This window comes from Carlito syrichta, unplaced genomic scaffold (assembly GCF_000164805.1).
Source record: "Carlito syrichta isolate Samal-C Ts95f unplaced genomic scaffold, Tarsius_syrichta-2.0.1 Scaffold305300, whole genome shotgun sequence".
Taxonomy (NCBI): Eukaryota; Metazoa; Chordata; class Mammalia; order Primates; family Tarsiidae; genus Carlito; species Carlito syrichta.
Window position 1 is genome coordinate 338,011 of NW_007249396.1, and position 25,470 is coordinate 363,480.

Below are 25,470 nucleotides of genomic sequence, written 5' to 3' on the forward strand. Positions count from 1 at the left end.
GTTTCGGATCTTGCTGATTTTTTGTCCTGATGATCTGTCTAGGGTTGTGAGTGGGGTATTAAAGTCCCCAGCTATGATGGTATTGGAGTCAATATCTTTTTTGAGTTTACCTAGGAGCTGCCTATGAAAGTTGGTGCTCCGATGTTTGGTGCATATATGTTTAGGTTGGATATTTCTTGTTGATGGATTGAACCTTTTATCATTATGTAGTGGCCTTCTGTATCTTTTTCAATTTTTGATAACTTAAAGTATATTTTGTCTGAGATTAAGATCACAACTCCTCCTTTATTTTGTGTTCCATTCACCTGAAAATTTATTTCCCATCCTCTTACTTTGAGTCTGTGAGTGTGCTTTCTAGTGAGATGAGTCTCTTGAAGGCAATAGATTGTTGCCTGGTGATATTTTATCCATTTTGCCATTCTATGTCTTTTCAATGGTGCATTTAGTCCATTCACATTCAAACTAATTATTGAAATGTGAGAGTTGATCCCTATCATAATATTCTTACAGAGTTGTTGTTCTTCCTGTTTGTGTGTTGTCTTTATTTTGGTTTTAGAGTTGGATCATGTGTGTTTTTAATCTTTTGCCTGTATTCTTGTGAAGAACGTTGTTGTTCTTTTTTCATTTTCTTCTGTGTTCAATAATTTCTTAAGTGTTTCTTGTAGAGGTGGTCTTGTGGCAGCGTAGGTTCTTAGGGATTGGATATTTGGGAAAGATTTCAATTCTCCCTCACTGATGAAGCTTAGCTTGGTTGGGTAGGTTATTCTTGGTTGAAATTGTTTATCTTTTAGAACTTTGATGATAGGGCTCGAAGCTCTCCTAGCCTAAAGGGTTTCTGTAGATAAATCTGCTGCTATTCTAATTTGTCTTCCCTGGTAGGTAGTCTGACCTTTTTCTCTTGCAGCCTTTAGGATTTTTTCTTTTATACCTAATTTGTTTAGGCAAATTATTATATGTCTGGGAGTTGATCTTCTCATTTGTTGTCTTGCAGGAGTTCTCTCAATCTCTTGTGTTTGAATTTTTTCATCCTTGATGAGCTGAGGGAAGTTTTCTTGAATGATTTCATGAAATGTTTGTTTCCATTTGTGGCCTCTGTTTCTCTCTCTGCCTCAGGAAGGTCAATTACTTTTAGGTTTGGTCTCTTGAAGTGATCATTCATCTCTTGATGGTTTTGTTCTCTTTTTGAGCTTCTTCTCTATGCTTTTGACAGTTTGGGTTAGTTCTGTGTTTTGGTCTTCGAGCTCTGAGATTCTTTCTTCTGCTTGGTTAATTCTGCTTTCCATGGTTATTAGTTTGTTATTTATTTCCATCACAGTATTCTTTAGTGCTGTTATTTCTGACACCAGCTCCTTCCTATTTTCCTCTTGTCTTTTCTCAATTTTTTAAATTCTCTCTATTAATGTCTTGATGTCTGGGTTTGTTGCATGTGACCAGTCATTCTAGGGGCTCTTCATTGTTTGTGTTCCAGAATCTGTTTTCTCAGTGTCTGACCTCCCAGGGGTCTGTGTGAGACCTATATTCTTCTTTTGGTTTTTCTTCATTTGTGCGTTTTTCCCCCTCCCTACTTTTTCTTTCCCTCCACATCACCATCTTCTTTAATTCTGTTATTCAGGGGTAGAGGGATTGCTTTTACTTCTGTTTGTTCAATCTCCTATTCTTTATGTATGCCCTCTTACTTTGTTCAATTCTGGAGTTGCACTGTAGGTTGGGGGTGGTCCTTTTTGCAGTTTTGAGATTTACTCTAGGGGGGAGCTGTGATTCAAAATCTATCTGCAGGTCCTGGTATTCGCTGACTGGTGTGTGGATACTCTGAAACCCACTTCCCACTGCCTTGGAATCTGTCCGTGCAGTGGTGCTGTATGTTTACTCCCTGAAATAACATATGGTTAGTAGAGGGAAGAGAATGGAACAGACAGTGGGGGAAAAAGGGGAGTGGAGAGAGAGAGAAGTAAGGGGGGAAACAGATGAGTGTACCAACAAATGGAGAGAGAGACCTAAACTGAAACAGATAAAAACAATAGACCATGGCCACGGACTAACCAACTCCCATGGACTAACCAACTCCAAAAAAACCCCCAAAACATACAATGATGCTAGCATACAAGCTAACCAACCACCTTATTGGTGTGTTGTTTCTCTATACAAAGATATGGCTTACAGAGAGGAGAAAGGAGAAGAAGTGGAAGAGAAAAAAAAAGAAAAGAAAGAAAAAGGAACAAAACAGTAGGAATAGAATTAAGTCATTAAACTGACAGAACCAATTGAGCACACTCTGAGACTTTTTGTTTAAGTCCAGTGTCCTTTCAGCTCTGATTTCTAGCTGTCTTTTCTAGCTGATAAATTAGTTCACAGTTAGGGTCAGTTGCCCCTGTGCTGCTGTGAAGGACAGTTCAGATCACCCTCAGTACACCACTCAAATCTGGCCTGTGTCTGTTTTTCAAGCTTGTTTCTCCTGTTTCAGTGTTGTTACCTTGAATTGTCAGCAGGTGGTGCTATCTCAGCTTCTCCCACCAGAGGGGGTGGAGCTGTACAGGAGTTGGGCAGAGGCCAGAGATGGGAGCCTGCTTCAGGGCACACGGGAGGAGACCCACGCCCGGCAGGACGTCATAGTGGCAGTAGAGGTGGCAGCAATCCCAGCAGATTTTGCCTGCATGGGCTTCAAGGACTGAAGTCATGGATCGCCTAAGGCATGGGTGGCGTGATGCGCTATGGCCGCCACCGAGGCCAAGGTAGCACAGCGGCTGCTGTGTCTGTGGCTGCAGTGGCTGTCCAGATTGCTGTGATGCCCCAGCAGTGGTGACGGCCGTGCTCCATGTGAAGGGCAGGCTGCTGACGTTGGGATCTGCAGCCCCCAGGGAGAGAATTAAGTCATTAAACTGACAGAACCAATTGAGCACACTCTGAGACTTTTTGTTTAAGTCCAGTGTCCTTTCGACTCTGATTTCTAGCTGTCTTTTCTAGCTGGTAAATTAGTTCACAGTTAGGGTCAGTTGTCCCTGGCCTGCTGTGAAGGACAGTTCAGATCACCCTCTGCATTCTCCTTTGCAGAGTGTTTCATAGACCAGGCTGCCCCATCGCCATCTTGCCAGAAGTGTTCTCCATTACTTACCTTCTTCCCAAGACCATTATACATGCTCACCTTTGATGACATTTTGTGGAACAGGGTATGCCATGTCTAGACAGCTTTGAGAAACTTCACATGGTTCAACTGTTGCATTCTTTTCCTCCGTCCCAAAGCAACATGTTTAGAATAGGGCCTACTCCTTTCACATGGATGCTGCTGTGGAAAACACTAGTAAATCAGAGCCAGAGCCAACCTAAAACCATTGCAGCCAAACTATAATGTGAACAAGGGATAGACAATTTTTGTAAGCCAATGAGATTCAGGGGCAATTTGCTACTATGACAAAACCTAGTGAAAGCTAGGTTATACCTCCCAATTTCATTTAGTGATAGAGTGACCTGCCATATAATAGCAGTGCAACATTTCACTTAGAAGATTACTTTTTTTTGAGTTGGGGTCTCACTCTGTCACCCAGGCTGGAGTGCAGTGGCATGATCATAGCTTACCACAGCCTCCAACTTCTGGGCTCAGGCAATTCTTCTGCCTTAGCTTCCCAAGTATCTAGAATACAGGTGCATACTGCTATGCCCGTCTAATTAAAAAAAAATTTTTTTTGCAAAGACGAGGTCTCACTATGTTGTCTTAGGCTGGTCTTGAACTCCTGGATTCAAGCAATCCTTTCATCTCAGCCTCAGAAAGTGCTGTGATTATAGGTGTGAACCACTGCACCTGGCAGATCATTACTTTTTTCTAAGTCTTCATTTCTTCATATATGTGATACTCAGGGCTCAATCTTTTTTTTTTTTTGTATTTTAATTATTACTGGTAAGACAAACCAGAATGAGCATTGCTTGGTAAAGTACTCTCTTTTTTCTTATGACTTTTTATTATTATAAAGGTAATTTGTACTCATTATTGGAAATTTGAGGCCATAGATAAGTATAAAGAAGAAAATAAAAACCCCTTGTGACTTCATAGGTGTTAATATTTTGTTATACTTTCTTTGAATTTTATTTTTTTCTCCATGACAAATTCTCTATAAACATTTTAAATGGCAGAATAATATTCCTGAGTACCATAATTTTAAAACTATATCTTTTATTATTTGTGACTCAAGTTATTGGCCCAATGTCAATTTATTAATTTTAAAGCAACAATATTTTTTAGAGAACTGTGACTCTTTCATTTTTCTCCTAGGTGGCTTTAATACCTTATAATGTTGCTCAGTCTGCTTTATCACATCTATTTTCCTCTAACTTTATGTTCTTTCTGTGAGTATTTCATTATGGAAAAAAGCACAGTGACAAATAGCCCTAGTAAGTTATAAACATAGAAAACAAGGCATAGCTATAGAAATCTTCCTTTCAAAATCTAAACTCTTGTCTATAGACAGAATAATGTAGTTAAAAACCTGGAGGAAAAAAAGTGCCACATTATGCAAAAAACAAAGGCAGCTGGACAGTCTAAGAAAAACAGAAGGCTGTATTAGAAAGCCATGCTCTGAATATGATATGACTGGTTCAAATTAAAACAGAATCAGAATGCATTCCAGGCAAGAGAAATATTAAGAAACTGCAATGTACTCGGCATATATTGAAGAGGGCACATGTTTATACTTCCAACATGAGGGAAAAAAAGGCACCCAGAAAATCTAGGGAAGAAACAGCACAAGAATGGTGTGACCAAAATATAGAATAAACTAAAATGACACTAATATTTAGTATTAGAAGGAAAAATTCCTTTGAATATTCTCCTTTGTAAAGAACAGGTATCTGAACAATGGAAGTGCAGAGAAGGAAACGTAATTACAGCATGCTAGTTAGCTGAAGGCAAACATACTTAGCTAGATACAATAAGATGAATTCTGTTTATTGATTTTCAACTTTTTGGAGTCAGCCTACAGACAAAAAATAGAAGGATTAATTATGATTGTAGAAAAAAGTCTGAATATTATCAATCTTGGCAATATGAAAGTGACAGTATGAAGGTGACAGACTTTGGAAGATGGAACAGAGAAATAGAGGAAGAGGTAGTATCACTAAAAACTTCCCCTTTCAAAATTGGGAGTCAAATTATAAGGAATATGAGATATGGATCAAAAATAGAAGATGTCTATTTAAATTTACAATGGAAGTCAACATGTGAGCCAAATGCAATGATATTGTGTTGACTGTATTGGAAGGAGAGGTGAGACCAAGTAGGACGTGCTGGGCTGTTAAACTGTTGTCCCAGGGTTAAGCTGAGCTTTACTGGGACTGAGAAGTGACCAATGTCATCCTAACAAGTATGAGGTAATATCTCATTGAGATTTTGATTTGCATTTTCATGATGATTAGTGATATTTAGTACCTTTTTATATACCTGTTGGCCATTTGGATGTCTTGTTTGGAAAAAATGTCTATTCATGTCCTTTTCCTATTTTTAAATTTGGTTATTTGCTTTTTAGCTATTGAGTTGTATGAGTTCCTCATGTATTTTTTTCACAGAAATAGAGAAAACAATGTTAAAATTCATATGGAACCACAAAAGACTCCAAATATCCAAAACAATCTTGAGAAAGAAGAACAAAGCTGAAGGTAGCCCGCTTCCTGATTTAAAACTATATCACAAAGCTATAGTAATCAAAAAATTATAGCACTGGCATAAAAACAGACACATAGACCAATGGAACAGAAGAGAGCCTAGCAATACTCACATATATGGTCAACTAACCTTTGACAATGGTGCCAAGAATAAAACAATGAGGAAAGGATAAGCTTTTCAACAAATGGTGTTGAAAAACTGGATATCCACATACAAAATAAAACTGAACTCTAATCTTATGCCACACCTAAAATTAACATGGAAGGGATTAAAGATTTAAATGTAAGTCTTGAAACCATAAAACTTCCATAAGAAAACATAAGGAAAAAGCTCCTTGACATTGGTCTGAGCAATTATGTTTTGGATTTGACACTAAAAATACAGAAATAAACAAATAGAATTACATAAAACTAAAAAGATTCTGCACAGCAAAGGAAATAGTCAACAAAATGAAAATGCAATCAACAAAATGAGAGAAAATATTTGCAAGCCATATATCTGATAAGGGGTTAATATCCAAAATTAAAGACTACTTTCATTCTCAAAGTGGGAAACAGCCTCTCACCAAGACTGGTTCCCATATTACTGACACTCCATCTTTTTGCTGCAGAAAAAGAAGTTTGTTATGAAAGGCTAGGGTGTTTTGAAGATGATTTGTCATGGACTGGGCCTTTGTTAAGAGTGTTGACAGGTTTACCCTGGTCCCCAGAGTCGATAAACACTCGCTTTCTGCTCTACACTCTACATAATTCCAGAGTTCTATTAGTTTAGCTAACTGCTGTCTTCACAAATAGATTATTCTAAAAATAAGATGGAGCTATAGATACAGTAGACATAGATATAGTAACCTATTCTGGCATAAACTATTAATTTAAAGGTAAATACTTCTTTGTGGTATTGTGAGCCAGATTTTTTTCCTATATTGTTTGTCCTAGAATTTAAATATAATGATTGCTCTAAATATGTTTTTTCATATGAGATAAGTTTGATGTTATGCTCAGTAAATATACTAATTGAGAGCTTTCTATATGCCAGACTGTGAATAAGCAACCTTGCCACTGTATATTAACAAGACAGTGGCTTAATTGTATTACATAGGAGAACTGGGGCATGTAAACAAATACCTTTATTGCAACACAAATTTTGGTGTGTTATATAAGATGCAAATAAAAGACTCTGGGAACAAAGTAGGGAAGAGCTCACCATCACCTCGGGGCTGGGATGGAATCAGGAAAGACTTTGGGGAGGACACGTATTTGAGGTATATCCTACAGGACCAACAGGATTCTTGCAAGCAGAGGTAAGCAGGGAAAGGGTCAAGGAAGTGGCATGAACTTAAAGGAAAGAAACTGCAGAGTCTGTCTAATTAATGGCAAGTTGGTTAGACTGAAGGCAGTAAGCATGTCCTCAAAATTAAAGTTGGTTAGAAAAGTAGTTCAATAGCCAGGCTGGTAGCGCATGCCTGCTACTTGGAAGGCCGAGGCAGAAGGATTACCGGAGCCCAGCGAGTGGACGCTGGGGTGGCCGTGAGCATGCCACTGCACTCCAGCCTGGGAGATGCAGTGACTCCAACTCAAAAAAAAAAAAAAAAGAGAGAGAGAGAGAGAGAAATAAAATAAGATAAAAGTAGTTCAAAAACAAATTGTATAATTCCTTCCTGTGGAGTTTGTTCTTCATCCTGTGAGCCATGAAGCCCCATGGAGAGATTTTAAGAGATGTTTTAGGGCATTTACTCTGGCAACAGTGTACTCTCTTGTGCAGAGCTGGGAGAGGCCAGAGGTGACAGTAAGATCATTTAGAACTGTGCTATTCAACACAATAGCCACCAGCATACATATGACTCTTCAAATTGCAATTAAATAACATTAAAAATTCAATTTATCAGCCACATCTCAGGTGCTCAGTAGTCATAGGTGGATAGTGGCTACCATATTGAACAATGCCAATATAGAATATTATCGTCATCACAGAAAGTACTTTTTGAAAGTGTTAAATAGCTGTAGTGCAGTTTGGATCACACATAGGGAACCAGATTGACCTAGAGTAATGAAATTAAGTATGACAATAGAAAATTAATATGATAAATATAAAATGTCCTGAAATTTCACACATGAATGGTTGGAAGAATGATAATCCTCTTAGAAAAATTGGGAATGAAGGAGAATGAGTTAAAATTTGAACAGATGAAATTAAGATGGGCTGTTAGAGATGTTAGTCTTATAGCTAAACAGGGAATCCTGAGCTGGAGAAAGAGTCAGGTCTTTAACCTGGAGTTGAAAATTGAAGCCCAAAGAGCACATAAGATCTCAGGAGCAGAGAAACAAGTACAAGACAAGGCCTTGGTGGAACATCTATATTTAGGGAGCAGGAGAGGAACGGGGCCAGAGAAGGCCATTTCCAGCCTTCTGGGGGCTTACTTTCCATCAGACCCATTACGTGTTTCTGGGCCTTGTCAGTCAAGGTACCCTTCTACTATGCCTTCACTCCATGCAGACAGAGTCTGATTTGTAGTTGCCTACTCACTAGATATACATACATAGGTACACACAATTCTGTACTGAACTCTGCCATCTGTTCAGTAAATGACGGCTCTGACTAGAACAAAGAGAAAAGTTCTTTCTGTGAACATAGAAACACTTTATAAAGAAACTTTTATAAAAATTTATAAAACTATCAAGAAGTAAAGAGAGGAATATTATTCAATTTTTTTTAAAGTGAAATTTCAGTACATGATACATGGATGAACCTTGAAAACGTTTTGCTAATAAGCCAGACAAAAAATGATAAACAGTCTGTTTTCACTTATATGATTACCTAGAATAGGTAATGGAAAGTTATTGTTTAATATGCACAGAATTTCGGTTTGTGATGATTAAAAAGTTCGGGAGAAAGATAATGGTGATGGTTGCACAACAATGCAAATGACTTAATGACACTGAATTTACATTTTAAAATGGTTAAAATGGTAATTTTTATGTTCTATATATTTTGTCACTATTTTTTTAAAAAGTGAAGACAATCTATGTTGAATACAAGTGTTTTGAGGCACCTTGTCGGCCCTTTAGGACATTCAACATATATCTGTCCACTCAGGACTACCTCTATTCCCTGCTCTTGACTTTCAGTACTCATAAGGCTCATTGATCCTTGTATCCTTTTGTACAAGTGGCTATGTCCTTGAATCTTGTGAAGTATAGTGTGTAAAACAGAAGGTGACAAAGATCAGTTTTCAGATGAAGCTGGGCTTAAAGCCAATTAAGAGGATATTGGAAAACCAAGTAGTTCCCTAATAAGTGGACAATAAAAACAATGTTCTTCATACATTCTGTCTCCCCTCCATTCTGAAAGAATCATGTGTAAACCAGATCTGTACCTAAATTTTATAATGGTCAGACACCCGATGGTTTGCTGTTAAAGTTTTTTTTTTTTTAACAACTGACATATAGGATGAGTCAAGATGTGTATTTAAAACAAGTATTTCTCCAGGCCTGACCCATAAGCTATATGAATTTGGCTGTCTTTGTTTATAAGAAATCATCATTAAACTCTCCAATTAGCATACTCTCTTCCATAGGAGCAATTGTTAAAGATAAACCTGGTGTGAGGCAACAAACTTGGTTTTCTGTGAGTGGTACATTTTACAGCTACCTTTCTGTAAGAAAACCAATGCATGTCCCCCATGAATCTATGACTCCTTAACCTAGAGTGATTCATGTAAGAACTGGTGGTAATGCTCATGTTGCATACTTCTGGTAGTTTCTGTGTCTCCAGCTTTAGTCAAGGCTGGAGCATATCTAACTGGTGATAGTTTTTGATTTACAAGAAATGAGCTCACTCTGAAAGTAGTCATCAGAATGGGCTAGTTTAGCACTAATTAGGCTCCATGTCCACTCAGTAAAGAAATGTCAAAAGAAAATGTCCACTAACCTTGATACTTTAAACATTCCTCTCCATAACCTATGCTGTATTATAATGACATCATTTTTGTTTGCTGTCTTCTTTTGATCCCCTGAGGGTATATGTGGTTTTCCATGTTTATGATGATAAGCTACTTTAGAGGGGTGTGCCAGAGTGAATGTGAAGTGACCACAAATGCTTTCTTTGTCTTTTCTACTTAATTAAGCACCTTGGTGACTTTTTAAATTCTTACTTTTTTATTTTATTTTTATTTATTTTTTAACTTAATTTTTATTTTAAAATTGTGGGGTACAGTTAAGGGTTAGGTATACAAATATGTAATGTGCAGGTACCCTTGTGGATGAGGCATGCCCCCCATCCCCAGACAGATATTGACTACGGTTAATCCCACCTCCCTTCCCCTCCCCACCCCCCTCATAGTTTCCCACCACTGTCAATCCTTTTCTTATAGTATTACAATAGTTGTTCAAGGTCCACTTATGAATGAGAACATGCGATACTCAGATCTTTGTTTCTGTGAGAGATCATTCAGTATTATAAACTCTAATTCCATCCAGGTTGCTGTGAAATTCATGATTTTGTTCTTTTTTATGACTGCATAATACTCCATTGTGTATATGTACCACATTTTTAAAATCCAGTCCTCTTTTGATGGACAGTATGGTTGGTTCCATGATCTTGCTATTGTGAACAATACTGTGATAAACATACCTGTGCAGGTATCATTTTTATAGAGTGGTTTGAGTTCTTCAGGGTATATTCCTAGTAGGGGAATTGTGGGGTCATATGGAAGGTCGATTTTTAGAGCTTTTAGGAATCGCCACACTGATTTTGACAGAGACTGGACTAGTTTACACTCCCATCAACAGTGTAGAAGTGTTCCCTTTTCACCACATCCTCTCCAGCATCTGTTATTTTTTGAGTTATTGATAATGGCCATTCTGAATGGAGTTAGGCGGTATCTCAGTGTAGTTTTAATTTGCAACTCCATGATGACCAGTAAAGTTGAACATTTCTTCATGTGTCTGTTGGTCGCTCATATGTCTTCTTTTGAGAAGTGTCTGTTCATATCTTTTGCTCACTTTGTAATGGGGTTGTTTGTTTTTTTCTTTTCAGAACGTTTGAGTTTGTTATAGATCCTAGATGTTAGGCCTTTGTCAGACATGGAGTTGGCAAATACTTTTTCCCAGTCTGTGGGCTGTCTCCCTGCTTTCTTGATGGTTTCTTTGGCTTTGCAAAAGCTTGTCAGTTTAATGAGGTCCCACTTGTCTATCTTATCTCTTATGACCCGTGTGTTTTGGGTTTTGCTCAGGAATTGGATGCCAGTTCCAACTTCCGTAGGATGTGTCCTGAATTTTCTGAAGTTCTTGTGGTTTGAGGTTTTACATTTAGGTCTCTGATCCATTTAAAGTTAATTTTTGTGTATGGGGATAGATAAGGGTCTTGTTTGAATCTTCTGCATTTGGTCAGTCAGTTTTCCCAGCACCATTTACTGACTAGGTTCTCCTCTCCCCAGTGGTGGGTGGTGGAGGCTTTGTCGAAGATGAGTTGGTTGAGAAATTGGAGTTTTGCTTCTGGAATCTCAATTCTATTCCATTGGTCTATATGCCTGTTCTTGTATCAATACCAAACCGCTTTGATTATTGTAGCTTTATAATAAAGTTTAAAGTCTGGTATTGTGATACCTCCTGCTTTGTTTTTTTGGTTTTTTTTTTTTTTTTTTTTTTTTTTGGCTGAGGATTGTTCTGTCTATTATTGGTCATTTGTCTTTCCATATGAATTCCTGTATTGTTTTTTCTAGTTCTGAGAAGAATATTGCTGGTAATTTGATGGATATTGCATTAAATCTATCGATTGCCTTAAGTAAGATGAACATCTTCACAATGTTGATTCTTCTAATCCATGAGCATGGGGTATTTTTCCACTTGTATGTGTCATCTTTGATTTCATTGAGCAGTGTTTTGTAGTTTTCATTGTAAAGGTCTTTCACGTCATGTTAGGAAGATGACAAGGAATTTCATTTTTTGTGTGGCTATTGTGAATGGGATTGTGCTTTTTATTTGGGTTTCTGTTTGTTTATTATTGGTGTAAAGAAATGCGATTGTCTTTTGCACATTTATTTTATACCCTGGGACTTTGCCAAAGTCCTTTATCAGTGCAAGGAGGCTATTGACAGATTCTCTTGGATTTTCAAGGTACACAATCATGTCATCTGCAAAGAGAAATAGCTTGACTTCCTCTTTTCCTATTTGGATACCCCTGATTGCCTTCTCTTTACTGCTTGCTCTAGCCAGGACTTCCAATACTATATTGAACAGGAAGGGTGAGAGTGGGCATTTTGTCTTGTTCCAGTTTTGAGGGGAAAAGGTTCCAATTTTTCTCTGTTTAGGAGTATGCTGGTTGTGGGTTTCTCGTAGATGGCTTTTACTATTTTGAGGTATGTTCCGTGTATATCTAGATGTTCGAGGGTTTTAATCAAGAAGGGGTGCTGGGTTTTATCAAAAGCTTTTTCTGCATCTAATGACATAATCATGTGGTCTTTGCTTTGATGTCTGTATCTGTTGATGTATTTAATCACATTTATGGTCTTGTGAAATATTGAGCCAGCCTTGCATCCCAGGAATGAAGCCTACTTGATCATGATGGATAATTTTTGAGATGTGTTGTTGAATCTGGTTTGCTATGGTCTTGTTGAGAATTTTAGCATCTATGTTCATCAGAGATATTGGCCTGTAGTTCTCTTTCTTTGTTGGGTCTTTACCTGGCTTAGGTATCAATGTGATGTTGGCTTCATAAAATGATTTGGGGAGGGTTCCATCTTTCTCAATTGCCTGGAATACTTTCAGCAGGATGGGTATCAGCTCCTCCTTAAGGTTTTCAATTTTGTTTCCATACAAGTGTACATAGTAGTCTCTAATGATCTTTTGTATTTCCTCAGGGTCAGATGTGACTTCATCGTTTGTGTTTCTGATTGTGTTTATTTGGGCTTTTTCTCTTTTTTTCTTGATCAGTCTAGCTAGGAGACCATCAATCTTGTTTTTCCTTTCAAAGAACCAGCTTTTTGTTTTATTGATTTTTTGTATTATCTTTTTGTTTTCTTTGTCCTGGATTTGCGCTTTTATTTTGGTGATCTGGATTCTTCTGCTGAAGTTAGGGTTTTGGTAGTCTTGCTTTTCCAGATTCCTTAGGTTACTTGTTAGGGTGCTAATTTTTGATTCTTCCATTTTCTTCATGTGTGTTTGTAGAGATATTAATTCCCCTCTTACTATGGCTTTCATGGCATCCCAGAGAATTTTGTAAGATGTTTCTTCATTTTCATTTATTTTCAAGTATCTTTTAAACTCTGTTTTCATTTCATGATTGACCCAGGAGTTGTTTAGCATCATGCTATTTGATGTCCATGTCTTTGTGGGTTTGGGGGTAACCTTGTTAGTATTGATGTTTATTTTTATTCCACTGTGGTGCGAGAAGGTGCATGGGAAAATTTTCATCTTTTGAAATTTGTTTATGCTTGATTTATGGCCAAGTATGTGGTCAATCTTACAGTACGTTCCATGCAGTGATGAGTAAATGTATATTCTGTGGTCATTGGGTGGAGTGTTCTGTAGGTATCAATTAAGTCCAATTGGTTAAGAGTCACATTGAGGTTCCAGATATTGTTGTTGAATTTTGGTCCTGATGATCTCTCTGGGGTTGTGAGTGGGGTATTAAAGTCCCCAGCTATTATAGTGTTAGAGTCAATATCTTTTTTGAGTATACCTAGGAGCTGCTTTATGAAAGTTGGTGCTCCTATGTTCGATGCATATATGTTTAGGATAGATATTTCCTGTTGATGGATTGAATCTTTTATCATTATGTAGTGGCCTTCTGTATCTTTTTAAATTTTTGATAGCTTAAAGGGTATTTTGTCTGAGATTAAGATCGCGACTCCTCCTTTCTTTTGTGTTCCATTCACCTGAAAATTTGTTTCCCATCCTCTTACTTTGAGTTTGCGTGTGTCCTTTCTAGTGAGATGAGTCTCTTGAAGGCAATATATTGTTGCCTGGTGATATTTTGTCCACTTTGCCATTCTATGTCTTTTCGGTGGTGCATTTAGTCCATTCATATTCAAGGTAATTACTGAAATGTGAGAGTTGATCCCTATCATAAGGTTCTTATAGAGTTGTTGTTGCTGTTGCTGTCTTTCTTTTGGTTTTGGGGTTGGTTCATGTGTGTTTTTAACCTTTTTTCTGTACTCTTTTGAAGAATGTTGTTGTTCTTTTTCTTTTTCTTCTGTGTTTAATACTTTCTTAAGTGTTTCTTGTAGAGGTGGTCTGGTGGCAGCATAATTTCTTAGGGATTGGATATCTGGGAAAGATTTTTAGTCTCCCTCACTGATGAAGCTTAGCTTGGCTGGGTAGGTTATTCTTGGTTGAAATTGTTTATCTTTTAGAACTTTGAAGATAGGGCTCCAAGCTCTTCTGGCCTGAAGGGTTTCTGTAGATAAATCTGCTGCTATTCTAATTGGTCTTCCATGGTAGGTAATCTGACCTTTTTCTCTTGCTTCCTTTAGGAATTTTTCTTTTATACGTACTTTGTTTAGGTGAATTATTATGTGTCTGGGAGTTGGTCTTCTCATTTGTTGACTTGAAGGGGTTTTCTGAATCTCTTAGGCTTGAATTTTCATATCACTGATGAGTGAGGGAAGTTTTCTTGAATAATCTCATGGAATATTCGTTCCAGTGTGGTCTCTGTCTCTCTGCCTCAAGAAGTCCAATTACTCTTAGGTTCAGTCTTTTAAAGTAATTGCTCATCTCTTGAAGGCTTTTTTCTGTCATTTTGAGCTTCTTTTCTATGTTTTTGATAGTTTGGGTTAGTTCTATATTTTGGTCCTCAAGTTCTGAGATTCTTTCTTCTACTTGGCTAATTCTGCTTTCCATGCTTATCAGTTTGCTATTTATTTCATTCACAATATTTTTTTTACTACTGTTATCTCAGTTATCAACTCCTTCCTAGTTTCTTCTTTTCTCTCCTCAATTCTTTTTTAATCTCTCCATTAATGTCTTGATATCTGGGTTTGTAGTTTGAGACCAGTCATTCTGGGGGCTATTCATTTTTTTCATTCCAAAGTCAGTTTTCTTATTGTCTGACCTCCCAGGGGTCTGTGAGAGATCCATATTCTTCTTTTGGTTTTTCTTCATTTGTGTAGATTTTTCTCTCTCCTTTCCCTCCCCTTCTTTAATTCTGTTTTTCAGGAAATGTGGGGTTGCTTTTACTTCTTTTTGTTCAATCTCCTGTTCTTCCTTATGAGCCTCCTCTGGCTTTGTTCACTTTTGAGGCTGGACTGTAGGTTGGGGCTGTACTTTTTGCAGTTTTGAGATTTAATTGAGGGGGAAGCTGTGATTCAGAATCTATCTGCAGATCCCAGTATCCATCAATAGGTGTATGGGCACACTGGAGCCCACTTCTTACTGCATTACAATCTGTCCATGCAGTGGGGTTTAGGTTTGCTCCCTGGAACCAAATGAGGTAAGAAAAAGGAAAATAATGGAAGGGGGATGAAGAGGAAGTTGGAGAGAGAGAAGAGTAAGGGGGAAAACAGACATTCATATCAACAAATGAATGAAAAGAGACACAAGGCAGAAAAGAATAAAAATCAAACAAACAAATAAGATTCCTTAAAGCATACTGGTAATCACACAAAGGCAGTCAAATAAATTCATGCCTTTTGATGTACTTTTTCCCAAGACAAACAAGTAGTCTAACTCAAAAAGCAATCAAAAGTGAGCAAAACAAATAGTCAAAACAATAAAATAAAAAATCAAAATAAGAAACCAGACTAGCTCTGGAGTCTTTCCTGAGTGTCTAAAGTCTCTTCAGCTCTGATCTCTAGCCTCTCCCCTTTCAGGCAGTTAGACTTACTTATAGGTTGGGTTGGTTCCCTTAGCTTGCTGCCTGATAGGTCTGCCACAGGACTGAGTTGCCTGTGTCTGATTCAGCATATGGGAGGGCCTTTTGTCTCTGTTTGGTAAGGTTACCTTAGAAACCAAGTGGAGGCTGCTTGTAGATGGGCAGGGCAACGCAAATCTCTGCCTGGAAAATGGCTGCGGTGGGTGGCTCCTCTTTCACCGGTCCTTTCTCTCCACTTGTCTTTTCTCTCCATTCATCTGGTCTGTGGATGATCCACTATGATGGTCCATGGTGATGTGTGTCTGGGGTCAGGCACTGGGAATCATCCATATAGCTGGGCACTGGGAATTCCCCAGTGCTGGAGCCGAGAGCTGAGAGTGGCTATTCAGCACCTCTTTAAGATTTACTGTTCCCTTACACAACCATGGGGTCTTAGCTCCCAATTTGGAGGTTAGGCAGGACTGGGTGGGTGAGTCGCTGTAGATCACAGGGCTCCAGCTATTCTCTGGTCTGCTGTAGTCAGGGGCGAGTTGGTGGAAGTGGAGTGCAAGACTGCTGGGCGCTCAGCCAGAGTGGGGACCAGAGCTCCAAAGGGTGGGTGGTAGGTGGCGGCAGCAGCTTTGGGTTCCCCACAGGGCACTTCAGCCAGGAATGGAGCTGGTATCTCTGAGGGACAGATGGCAGCTTGAGATGGGGCTGGGTGGGAACCTGGAACCCAGGGCAGGGGCCCAGAACTCTGAGGGTCAAGCACCAGCTGCAGCTTTGGATGTTTCAGCCTGGGTGGTGGCGCAGAGCCCAGAGGTACAGGTGCTAGGGGCCTGGGTGGGCAGCTGCAGTCTTGGGACTGGTGAGGAACCCCAGGAGGGAATGGAACCTGTAGTTCTGAAGGGTGAGTGTGGAGGGCCTCCATGGGCTACCATGACCTGAGACTGGGCTGGGCGCCCAGTCAGGGAGGGAACTGGCAGCGGCTGAATGCTGGGCAGACCAGTGTGGCCAGCAAGGGAACCAGATCTTCACAAGGCAGTATCCGAGGGCCTCCACAGGTGGTGGTGGGTGGCTTGGGGCCAGGTGAGACAGTGTAGCTGGGGAGGGAGCTGGGAGCTCCACTTGGCTGGGACTGGGGCCGCCTGGGGTGGAACAGCAGCTGCAGAGGGGCCGCAGTAGCCAGCTGTGTTTGGGACCAATGGTTTCCAGGCCTCGGACTGGTGCGGCTGGGGGGTTCTCACTTTCGGAGAATCTCACAGTCCCACCTGTGCTGTCGCCATCTTACCAAAACTCCTTCGGTGACTTTTTTTCACAATGAAGATTCCTCAGTTCCTGCAATACTTGTCAGATAGCCACTTTGAGACTTGCTTGAGGTTTCACATCTTCAAACTATTCTTACAATGAGAAAAGAATGAACAAACTTTTTTTACTAAATTCCCTCCAATATGTTTCTCTGATGACAAGAAACAAGACTATAGTAGGTGGTTTAGGATCTCCAACTGGGTCTCCAGCAGTTCAAAGGAGTGAGCATCTGGATTCTTTTAGATGCAGAATGAAATGATGTTTTTGCCCTTAGATTGCATTTTTAGTAGAGAAGTGCTTCCTAGAAGACTTGAACAACTGACTTTATTGTCTGCTTCAGCAAATCCCACATCTCATTTGGACCCTATCCATAGAGAACAGTGTGATCAGAACATAACTGAAAGCCCAGTGCTTAAGTTCATAACTTCAAAAACTATGTGGGTTTGAATCTTGGCTCCAGTGTTCATTAGCTACCAGTACTTTTGGGTAAATTACTTGACCTCTCAGTGACCCCCTTTCCTAATTTGTAAAATTAGTGCCTACCTCACAGTGTTGTGAGGGTCAAGTGAGCTATTCTATAAAGTGCTTAAAACAATGCCTGGCAAATAGGAGTGTTAGCTATTATAATTGCTGCATAAGCTAATTTATGGTTCTCATAATTGTTAGCTTACAGTCTTGGAAATGTTTTACCTAGCCAGCAAATTGTATGATTAATTGCATTACTATTAAACACAGATAGCTAGTAATAGGCCTTTTGTTTTAATTTCTTAAGTATCTAAATCTGTTCCTTCCCAGTGATGGGATTCACCATTGTCAAACTTGCCATTTGCTGATTAGAGTATTCATTTTTGCCAATAGAATTGCTTATATTTGTGCATTTTAATTTAATTTTTTAAAAATAATAAAGTCATTTAAATTTGTAGTATTCTAAAGTCTTTGAGAGTCTGGTTATAAAAGCAATCCAACAAAATATAAGAAATACAAAAGGCCATTTGACATAATCATATAAAATTATCTCTAATATGCTGTCATACTTTATGTGATGATATTCTAACCTTTATTACTTACTCACAAAGTGGGGTGGACAGTCTTTATTTTTGCCACTCTTGTAGCCTGCTTCTAAGCCTCAAATAAGATAATTTTCATAAATTACATTGATCACTGAGAAGTGCTATAGAAAAGTAAGGTTTATTGAAATTCTGATTTAAACTTCCCGACATTGTCTTATGAACAGTACTTTAAAAATCAAAGATGTTTTTCTTTCCTTGTAATTAAATTTGTAAGCTACATTTTTTACTGCATTAATCGTTTTGGTAGTTTTATAATATGTAGCAGTAACTACTTCTTTAGTAAAAATGTGTTAAAGAAGGTTGTTAAAAATCAAATTTAGGCCATTGTTTTGTCAAGCACTGGTCTGGCCATGTTTGTCTAAGCTTTGGGTCTGGAGAGGTGAATCTTTTCTCTCTCTCTCGCTCTGATTTACTTTCTAAATAAACTATATTTTCCAATCTAAAAAAAAAATCAAATTTAGTGAAAGACTTTTGAGCAGCTTTAGAATAGTTTTATTAAATATTAAATAATTTTAAATTATTATTTTACCTTAATCTCGTTCCACCTGAAATAAGAGATCAATGCAGTTGACGGTTTAAATATCCAAGCCTCATATTGTGGAAAAGGCAATATCACTCATATCAACATACCTGGGTGGAAAACAGATGACAAATGGCAGACAGACCTGTGCAATGTCTGATGTGAATAAACTCTTTTTTTATACGATCATGAAAGCTTTATGTTGAACATGAATGTACTTTGCATTAATGCTTATTCATAGAAACTCTCTATTCAATTATTCATATTATCCATGTTTCAGGGACTCAAATGAGTAATATATTTCCCATTTTTTTATTTATGATAAGTTGCATGGATTATAAGGGGAGCAGATTGTTACAATCCTTCTTGGATAAATTCTCCCACTGACAAAAGATTAAATGGTATCAATTTCTCATTTAATTGAAGAAAAACAATTTCCAAGTAAACTCCATGAAATTAATCTTTCTCTTCTATACTTAGATTAATAGACTCCTCACATCATAAGCAATTAATTATTTATACCACAATGTAATGAAGATAACATTAGTTACCTATCTTATTGCATGAGAATTAAATTAGTTAATGTATACAAAAGGGTTAGGACACAGCCTAGCCTATAATAGGTTTTTTTTTAAATGCCTACTAGTATTACTTCTTATTATGTAAACAAATGTTGGGACACTTTGATTTTCTTTAACACTTATTTCTTTAATAGTTACATAAATCTTTGTACCAAGTGTTGCTACAAGTGGAAGAAATAAACTGCATTCATTTAAAGTAGAACAGTGGTTCCCTGAAATATATCCATGTTGTTAACAATTTCTGTGTTTTTGGTGCTGAGGTGGCTTATTTATTGGCTTAGTTGTTGTGGTAAAAAGAGTTGATTTTTTAAAAAAATTATATTTAGTTAGTTTTAGTCACACCAGAATTTTGGAAAAATTTTTATTCTTTTATTAACTTAGACAAGTACTGAAAATATGAAATACTAAACATTTGTAAATGATAGAAAAGTAAAGTCTCTTCTTGGGAAAGAAGAGTCTGTGATTGTTTGAAGCACCACTTGGTGGCAGTGTGTCCACACAGGCTCCTCACCAAAAAAGTTTCCCTGCCACCCTGCACCCCACCCATCCAAGGTCACTACCTTGGTCAGCACGTGTGGTCATCTTGTTTAGTTTTCATCACATTGTAAGTCCTGTAAATCACATTGTCCTTAGTGATTATAAATTGTTTCCATCTTGCAAATGCTATTTATTTAGAACATGAAATGCTGTCTCCCACAAAAAGAGGGTTCTATTGCAGTGAATTAGTTAGGTCTATAGGCCAGATATTTTCTAAAATAATAAAATAGACCTTGGTATTTATTACGCCTATACTCTGAGTCATTTATGAATCTCCAAATACTTCACCACTGGAGAAAGTAATTTCCCACCGTAGAATGCAGTGAAGTAAAATCTAAAGATGCATGACTCAGATTTTTAAGGAAGGCTCATTCATTTATTCAACAAATATTTTACTCTGTTCTTGTTCTGGGCTGGATAGTATTCTAGGCACTGAAGACACAGTTTGTGAACAAGACAGTTTTCCTGCTCTAACAGAGTGCACACTCTAGTAGGTAATGGAAGTAAACACAAACATAAGTGAACAAGATAATGTCAGCTAGAAATAAATGGTGTGAAAGAAATACAAGGCTGCAGAATGGAGTGTGGCAGGAGCAGAAGCTAGTTGGATGGGCACCCAGGAAAGTGATATTTGAACACTGACCACAGTTAGTAAACATCCTAAAGAAGGAATCAGAAAGACAAATACTCATTTGTACCCCTCCACATTTCGCTACCTTCTTTTTCCACTCTGTCAGGGAAGACTAAGGTGCAAAAAGGTCCTTAGAGTAAATCATTGGATACAAAGGATGAAATCATATTCTTCTTCTCTTTGGAGAAAAAAAACAGCTTTCACAAAAGAAAGCTTTTGTGAATTTCTTTACTGATCCTTGGGTCTGAGTTGTGGGCTTTTCCAAGTTTAGTAAATACAGGAGACTTTTGCAGAACTGAAGGGAAATATGTTTGTTGAGTTAAGTATTCATTGACTTGAACAGGGCACCTTGGAAGCCCAAAGTGAAGTGTGAGATAGGGTGTAGGGTGAGGGTTCCCAGGAACCCCATGGGAGTAATTCAGGAGCCAGGCTTAAAGAAGGATCAGCTAAAGGAACAGCTGAGTCTCTTCTTTACCTCTCTTTCTGTCATCTCATCACAGGTAAGTAGGCTCCCACAGTTCCCCACATGCATTGATTCTGGGGCAAGCAGGCACTTGGGAATGGGGTAGGCAGATAGAGAAGAAGGGGAAGAATAAAGAGGAGGAGGACTGAGAGCTGATCTCAGATACCAGCCTACATAGGGAATAGGAAGGAAAGTAAAGATTTAAAATGTGGGAGCAGTGGAGGAAGAGATGCGTTAATGACCTATGCACCACTTATTGACAACCATTCAGAGTGTACATGCAAAAAAATACACTTTGTAAAGTGACATATAAAACTTATAAAATAAAGTAAAAAAAAACTGTCATGACTGGTTAAAAAAATAGAACACTCGATCAAATGACAAATGTTAAAAGAAAGTTAAAAGCATTAAAATAACTATAAAATATGTTAATGGATACACAATATACAAAGATGTAAATTGTTACATCAACAACACAAAGTGTAGAATGTGAAGAAGTAAAACTGTAGATTTTTTTGTTTATAATTGAAGTTATTGTCAGCCTAGATATACCATTATAACTGTGAAATGTTATGTGTAAATCCTCTAGTAACCACAAAGAAAGTTCCTTTTGAAGATAAATAATTAGAGAAAAAAATGAAAGAATATCAATGCAAATGATCAACAAAACAAAGAAAGACAGCAATAAAGGAAGAGGGGAAAAAAGCTACAAGACAGAAAACATTTTTTAATGGCAATAGTAACTCCTTCCCCATCAATAATTACTTCAAATGTGTTAAACTTCCTAATCAAAATATATAGAGTGAATAAATGGATATATAAAAAGATTTAACTATATTCTGTCTACAAGAGATTTACTTTAAATTTAGGGACACACAAAGGCTTAAAGTGAAGAGATGGGAAAAAAAATAATCCAGGTAAATGATAACCATCAGAGATCAAATGACTATATTTATATGAGACAAAATAGACTTTAAGTAAAAGAGACAAAGAAGGTCATTATAGAATGATAAAAGGCCAATTCACTAGGAAGATATAACAATTATAAACATATGTACTCGACATGAGAGTACCTGAATATATAAAGCAAACATTAACAGAACTGAAGGGAGAAAATGATTGCAATGCAATAATAGTAGGAGCCTTCATTATCCCACTTTTTTCTTTTTTTGAGTGAAGGTCTCACTCTGTCACTTAGGCTGGAGTACAGAGGCATAATCATGGATCACCACAGTCTCAACCTCTTGGCTCAAGTGATCCTTCTGCCTCAGCTTCCTGAGTAGCTGGGACCATAGGCTTGTGCTAACATGCCTGGCTAATTTATTTTATTGTATTTTGTGGAGACAAGGTTTCACTGTATTGCCCAGGCTGGTCTTGAACTCCTGGACTCAAGAAATTCTCCCACCTTGGCATCCCAAAGTGCTGGTATTACAGGTGTGAGCCACCATACCCAGTCTCATTGCTTTCAATAATGGATAGATCACTCAGATAGAAAATCAAAAAGGAAACAGCCAACTTGGACAACAACAGCACTCTAGACCAAATGGACCTAACAGAATATTCCACTCAACAGCAACAGAATATGCATTCTTCTCAAGTACACACACTATTCTCCAAGATAGATTGCCCATGTTAGGTCACAACATGAATCTTAGCAAACTTAAGGAGTCTGAAATAATACCAAGTATATTTTCTGACCATAGTGGAATGAAACTAGAAATGAATAGCAGAAGAGAAACTGGGAAGTTCACAAATATGTGGAAATTAAACCACACACTTAAGCAACCAGTGTGTCAAAGAAGAAATCGAAAAGGAAATTATAAAATTTCTTACGATAAATGAAAATAAAAACACAACATGTCAAAAACAATGAGATGCAGAAAATCAATACTAAGAGGGAAGTTTATGGGGATAAAAATCTAAATTTAAAAGGAAGAAAGATCTCAAATCAACAACATAACTTTACATTTAAAGGAACTAGTAAAAGAAAATTAAACATATTCTAAAGTTAGCACAAGAAAGAAAATCATATGATTAGAGCAGAAATAAACAAAATAGAAATATAAAAACAATAGAAAAATGAATAAAACTGAATTACTTTGTTTAAAAAATAAAATTTACTGATCTTTCACTAGACTAAGAAATAAGACTCAAATAGATAAAATAAGAAATAAAAGGAGACATTACAACTGAAGCCCCAGAAATAAAAAAGATCCCTGATGATTAATGATGTTCAGTGGAGACGTTCCAGTAAGATGGCATCAGCATAGGTGGACTTGTGAGATTCTCCGAACGTGAGTTCCCAAAAAGACTCTTAATTTTCTTCCCCCATCCCCCTCCCCACCGCCAGCAGTACTGGTCTGAGGCCCAGGGACCTTTGGTCCCACGCAGTGCCAGATATTGCAGCCCCCGGCTGCTGCTGTTCCACCATATGTGACTCCCACCTGCACGGGATCTTGGGTCTCAGCTCCCTCCCTGGCTATATCGTCTCTTGCCCAGTACCCGGCACCAAGCCTCTGTTCACTCAGGGAGGCTCTGGGTGCCCACCCCTCAGAGACACTGGTCCCATTCCTGGCTGAAGTACCCTGTGGGGGGCCCAGGGCCACTCTCACCACTCACCACCTGCCCTTTGGAGCTTTACAGCTCTGGAGCTCTGGGCCCAACCTGGCTGAGGCACTCAGCACATGAGCCCAAGCTTGGGAACCCAGACATGCAGAGAGAAATGATCTGCGAAAGTGAAACTGCCACCTCGGCCATTCTCCAGACAGAGATTTGCATTGCCCCGCCCACCTACAAGCAACCCCCACCTCGGTCCCTAAGGTAATGTCACTAAACAGGAGACAAAGCCCCACCCATATGCCAAATCAGACAAAAGCAACTAAGCATCGCAAGCCTCCCAGGCAGCAAGCTAATAAAAAACAAACCCAAACTGCAAGTAAATCTAGCTGCCTGCAATGAAAAACAAAAGAGAGAGGCTGGAGATCAGAACTGAAGTGACTTTAGTCTGATCTCTTATTTTAACTTTTGATTTTACCATTTTGACTGTTTGTTTTGATCATGTTTGTTGTTTGCTTTCTGACTTACACTGTTTCATGATTTTATTGGTCTGTCTCTGTGTAGCTACCAGTATTCTTTAGAGAATCTTTCTTACGTGTTTTTTTTCACTTTTCTCCAGCCTTGTGCCTCTTTCTCACCTGTTGGTTGGTATATATGTCTGTTTTCCCTCTCGCTCTTCTCTCTTTCTAACTTCCTATTGAGCCCCCGTTCCTCCATTATTTTCCTCTCTTATACCTCCGTTTAATCTAGGGACCAAGCCTAGATGGACAGACAGATTGTAAGGCAGTGGAAAATAGGTTCCAGTGTGCTCATACACATGTCGGAGGATGCTAGAATCAGCATATACATCCTGAACCACAGCTTTTCCCTCAATTAAACATCAAAACTGCAAAAAGTACAGCCCGCAGTCAACACTCCAACCTCAAAAGTGAACAAAGCCAGAGGACCCTCATCAGGAAGAACAGGAGATTACACAAGTGAAACTAAAGCAACCCTACCTTCCCTCAAAAACAGAATTAAAGAAGGGGAGAGAAAGGGGGAGAGAGAGAAAAATCTACACAAATGAAGAAAAACCAAAAGAAGAGTGTAGGTCTCTCCCAGACCCCTGGGAGGGCAAACACTGAGAAAACTGACTTTGGAATGCAGACAATGAAGAGCCCCCAGAATGAAGGGTCTCAAACTACAAACCTAGATATTAAGACATTAATGGAGAGATTAAAAAGAATTGAAGAGACACAAGAAGAAACTAGGAAGAAGCTGATATCTGAGGTAACAGTAATAAAGAATACTGTGAATGAAATAAATAACAAACAGATAAACATGGAAAGCAGAATTACTCAAGCAGAAGAAAGAATCTCAGAGCTTGAGGACCAAAATATAGAACTAACCCAAACTCTCAGAAACACAGAAAACAAGGTCAAAAAGACAGAACAAAACCTTCAGGAGATGAGCGATTACTTCAAGAGACCAAACCTAAGAGTAATCGGCCTTCCTGAGGCAGAAAGAGAGACAGACACCACACTGGCACAAACTTTCCATGAAATCATTCAAGAAAACTTCCCTTATCTAATCAGTGATGCAAAAATTCAAACACAAGAGATTCAGAGAACCCCTACAAGACAACAAATGAGAAGACCAACTCCTAGACACATAATAATTCACCTAAACAAAGTAGGCATAAAAGAAAAAATCCTAAAGGCAGCAGGAGAAAAAGGCCAGATCACCTACCATGGAAGACCAATCAGAATAGCAGCAGATTTATCTACAGATTTATCTCCTGCCAGCTAGGAGAGCTTGGAGCCCTATCTTCAAAGTCCTACAAGAAAAACAATTTCAACCAAGAATAACCTACCCAGCCAAGTTAAGCATCATCAGCGAGGGAGAATTAAAATCTTTCCCAGATATCCAATCCCTAAGAACTTATGCTGCCACCAAACCACCTCTACATGAAACACTTAAGAAAGTCCTAAACACAGAAGAAAAGGAAAAAGAACAACGTTCTTCACAAGAGTACAGGAAAAAGAATAAAATACACACAACCAACCCCAAAACCAAAAGAAAGACAATACAACCAAGTGGAAGAACAACAACTCTATAAGAACTCTATGATAGGGACGAACTCTCACATTTCAATAATTAGCCTGAATGTGAATGGACTAAATGCACGACTGAAAAGACATACAATGGCAAAATGGATAAAATATCACCAGGCAACAATATACTTCGTTCAAGAGACCCATCTCACTAGAAAGGACATGCACAGACTCAGAGTAAGAGGATGGGAAACAAATTTTCAGGTGAATGAAACACAAAAGAAAGGAGGAGTCACGATCCTAATTTCAGACAAAATACCATTTAAGCTATCAAAAAT

General features: G+C 38.2%; 1 protein-coding gene across 1 annotated transcript in view; it reads left to right on the plus strand.

The window, feature by feature from the left end:
* Nucleotides 1-4,349: 4,349 nt before the first annotated feature.
* The window catches only part of PNLIPRP3 (pancreatic lipase related protein 3), a 52,381-nt gene continuing 31,260 nt past the window's right edge, over nucleotides 4,350-25,470 (plus strand). Inside the window, 4 exon segments of the mRNA XM_021714177.1 lie at nucleotides 4,350-4,380; nucleotides 6,258-6,403; nucleotides 18,369-18,492; nucleotides 19,069-19,187. Coding sequence (XP_021569852.1) covers nucleotides 4,350-4,380; nucleotides 6,258-6,403; nucleotides 18,369-18,492; nucleotides 19,069-19,187 — 420 coding nt within the window.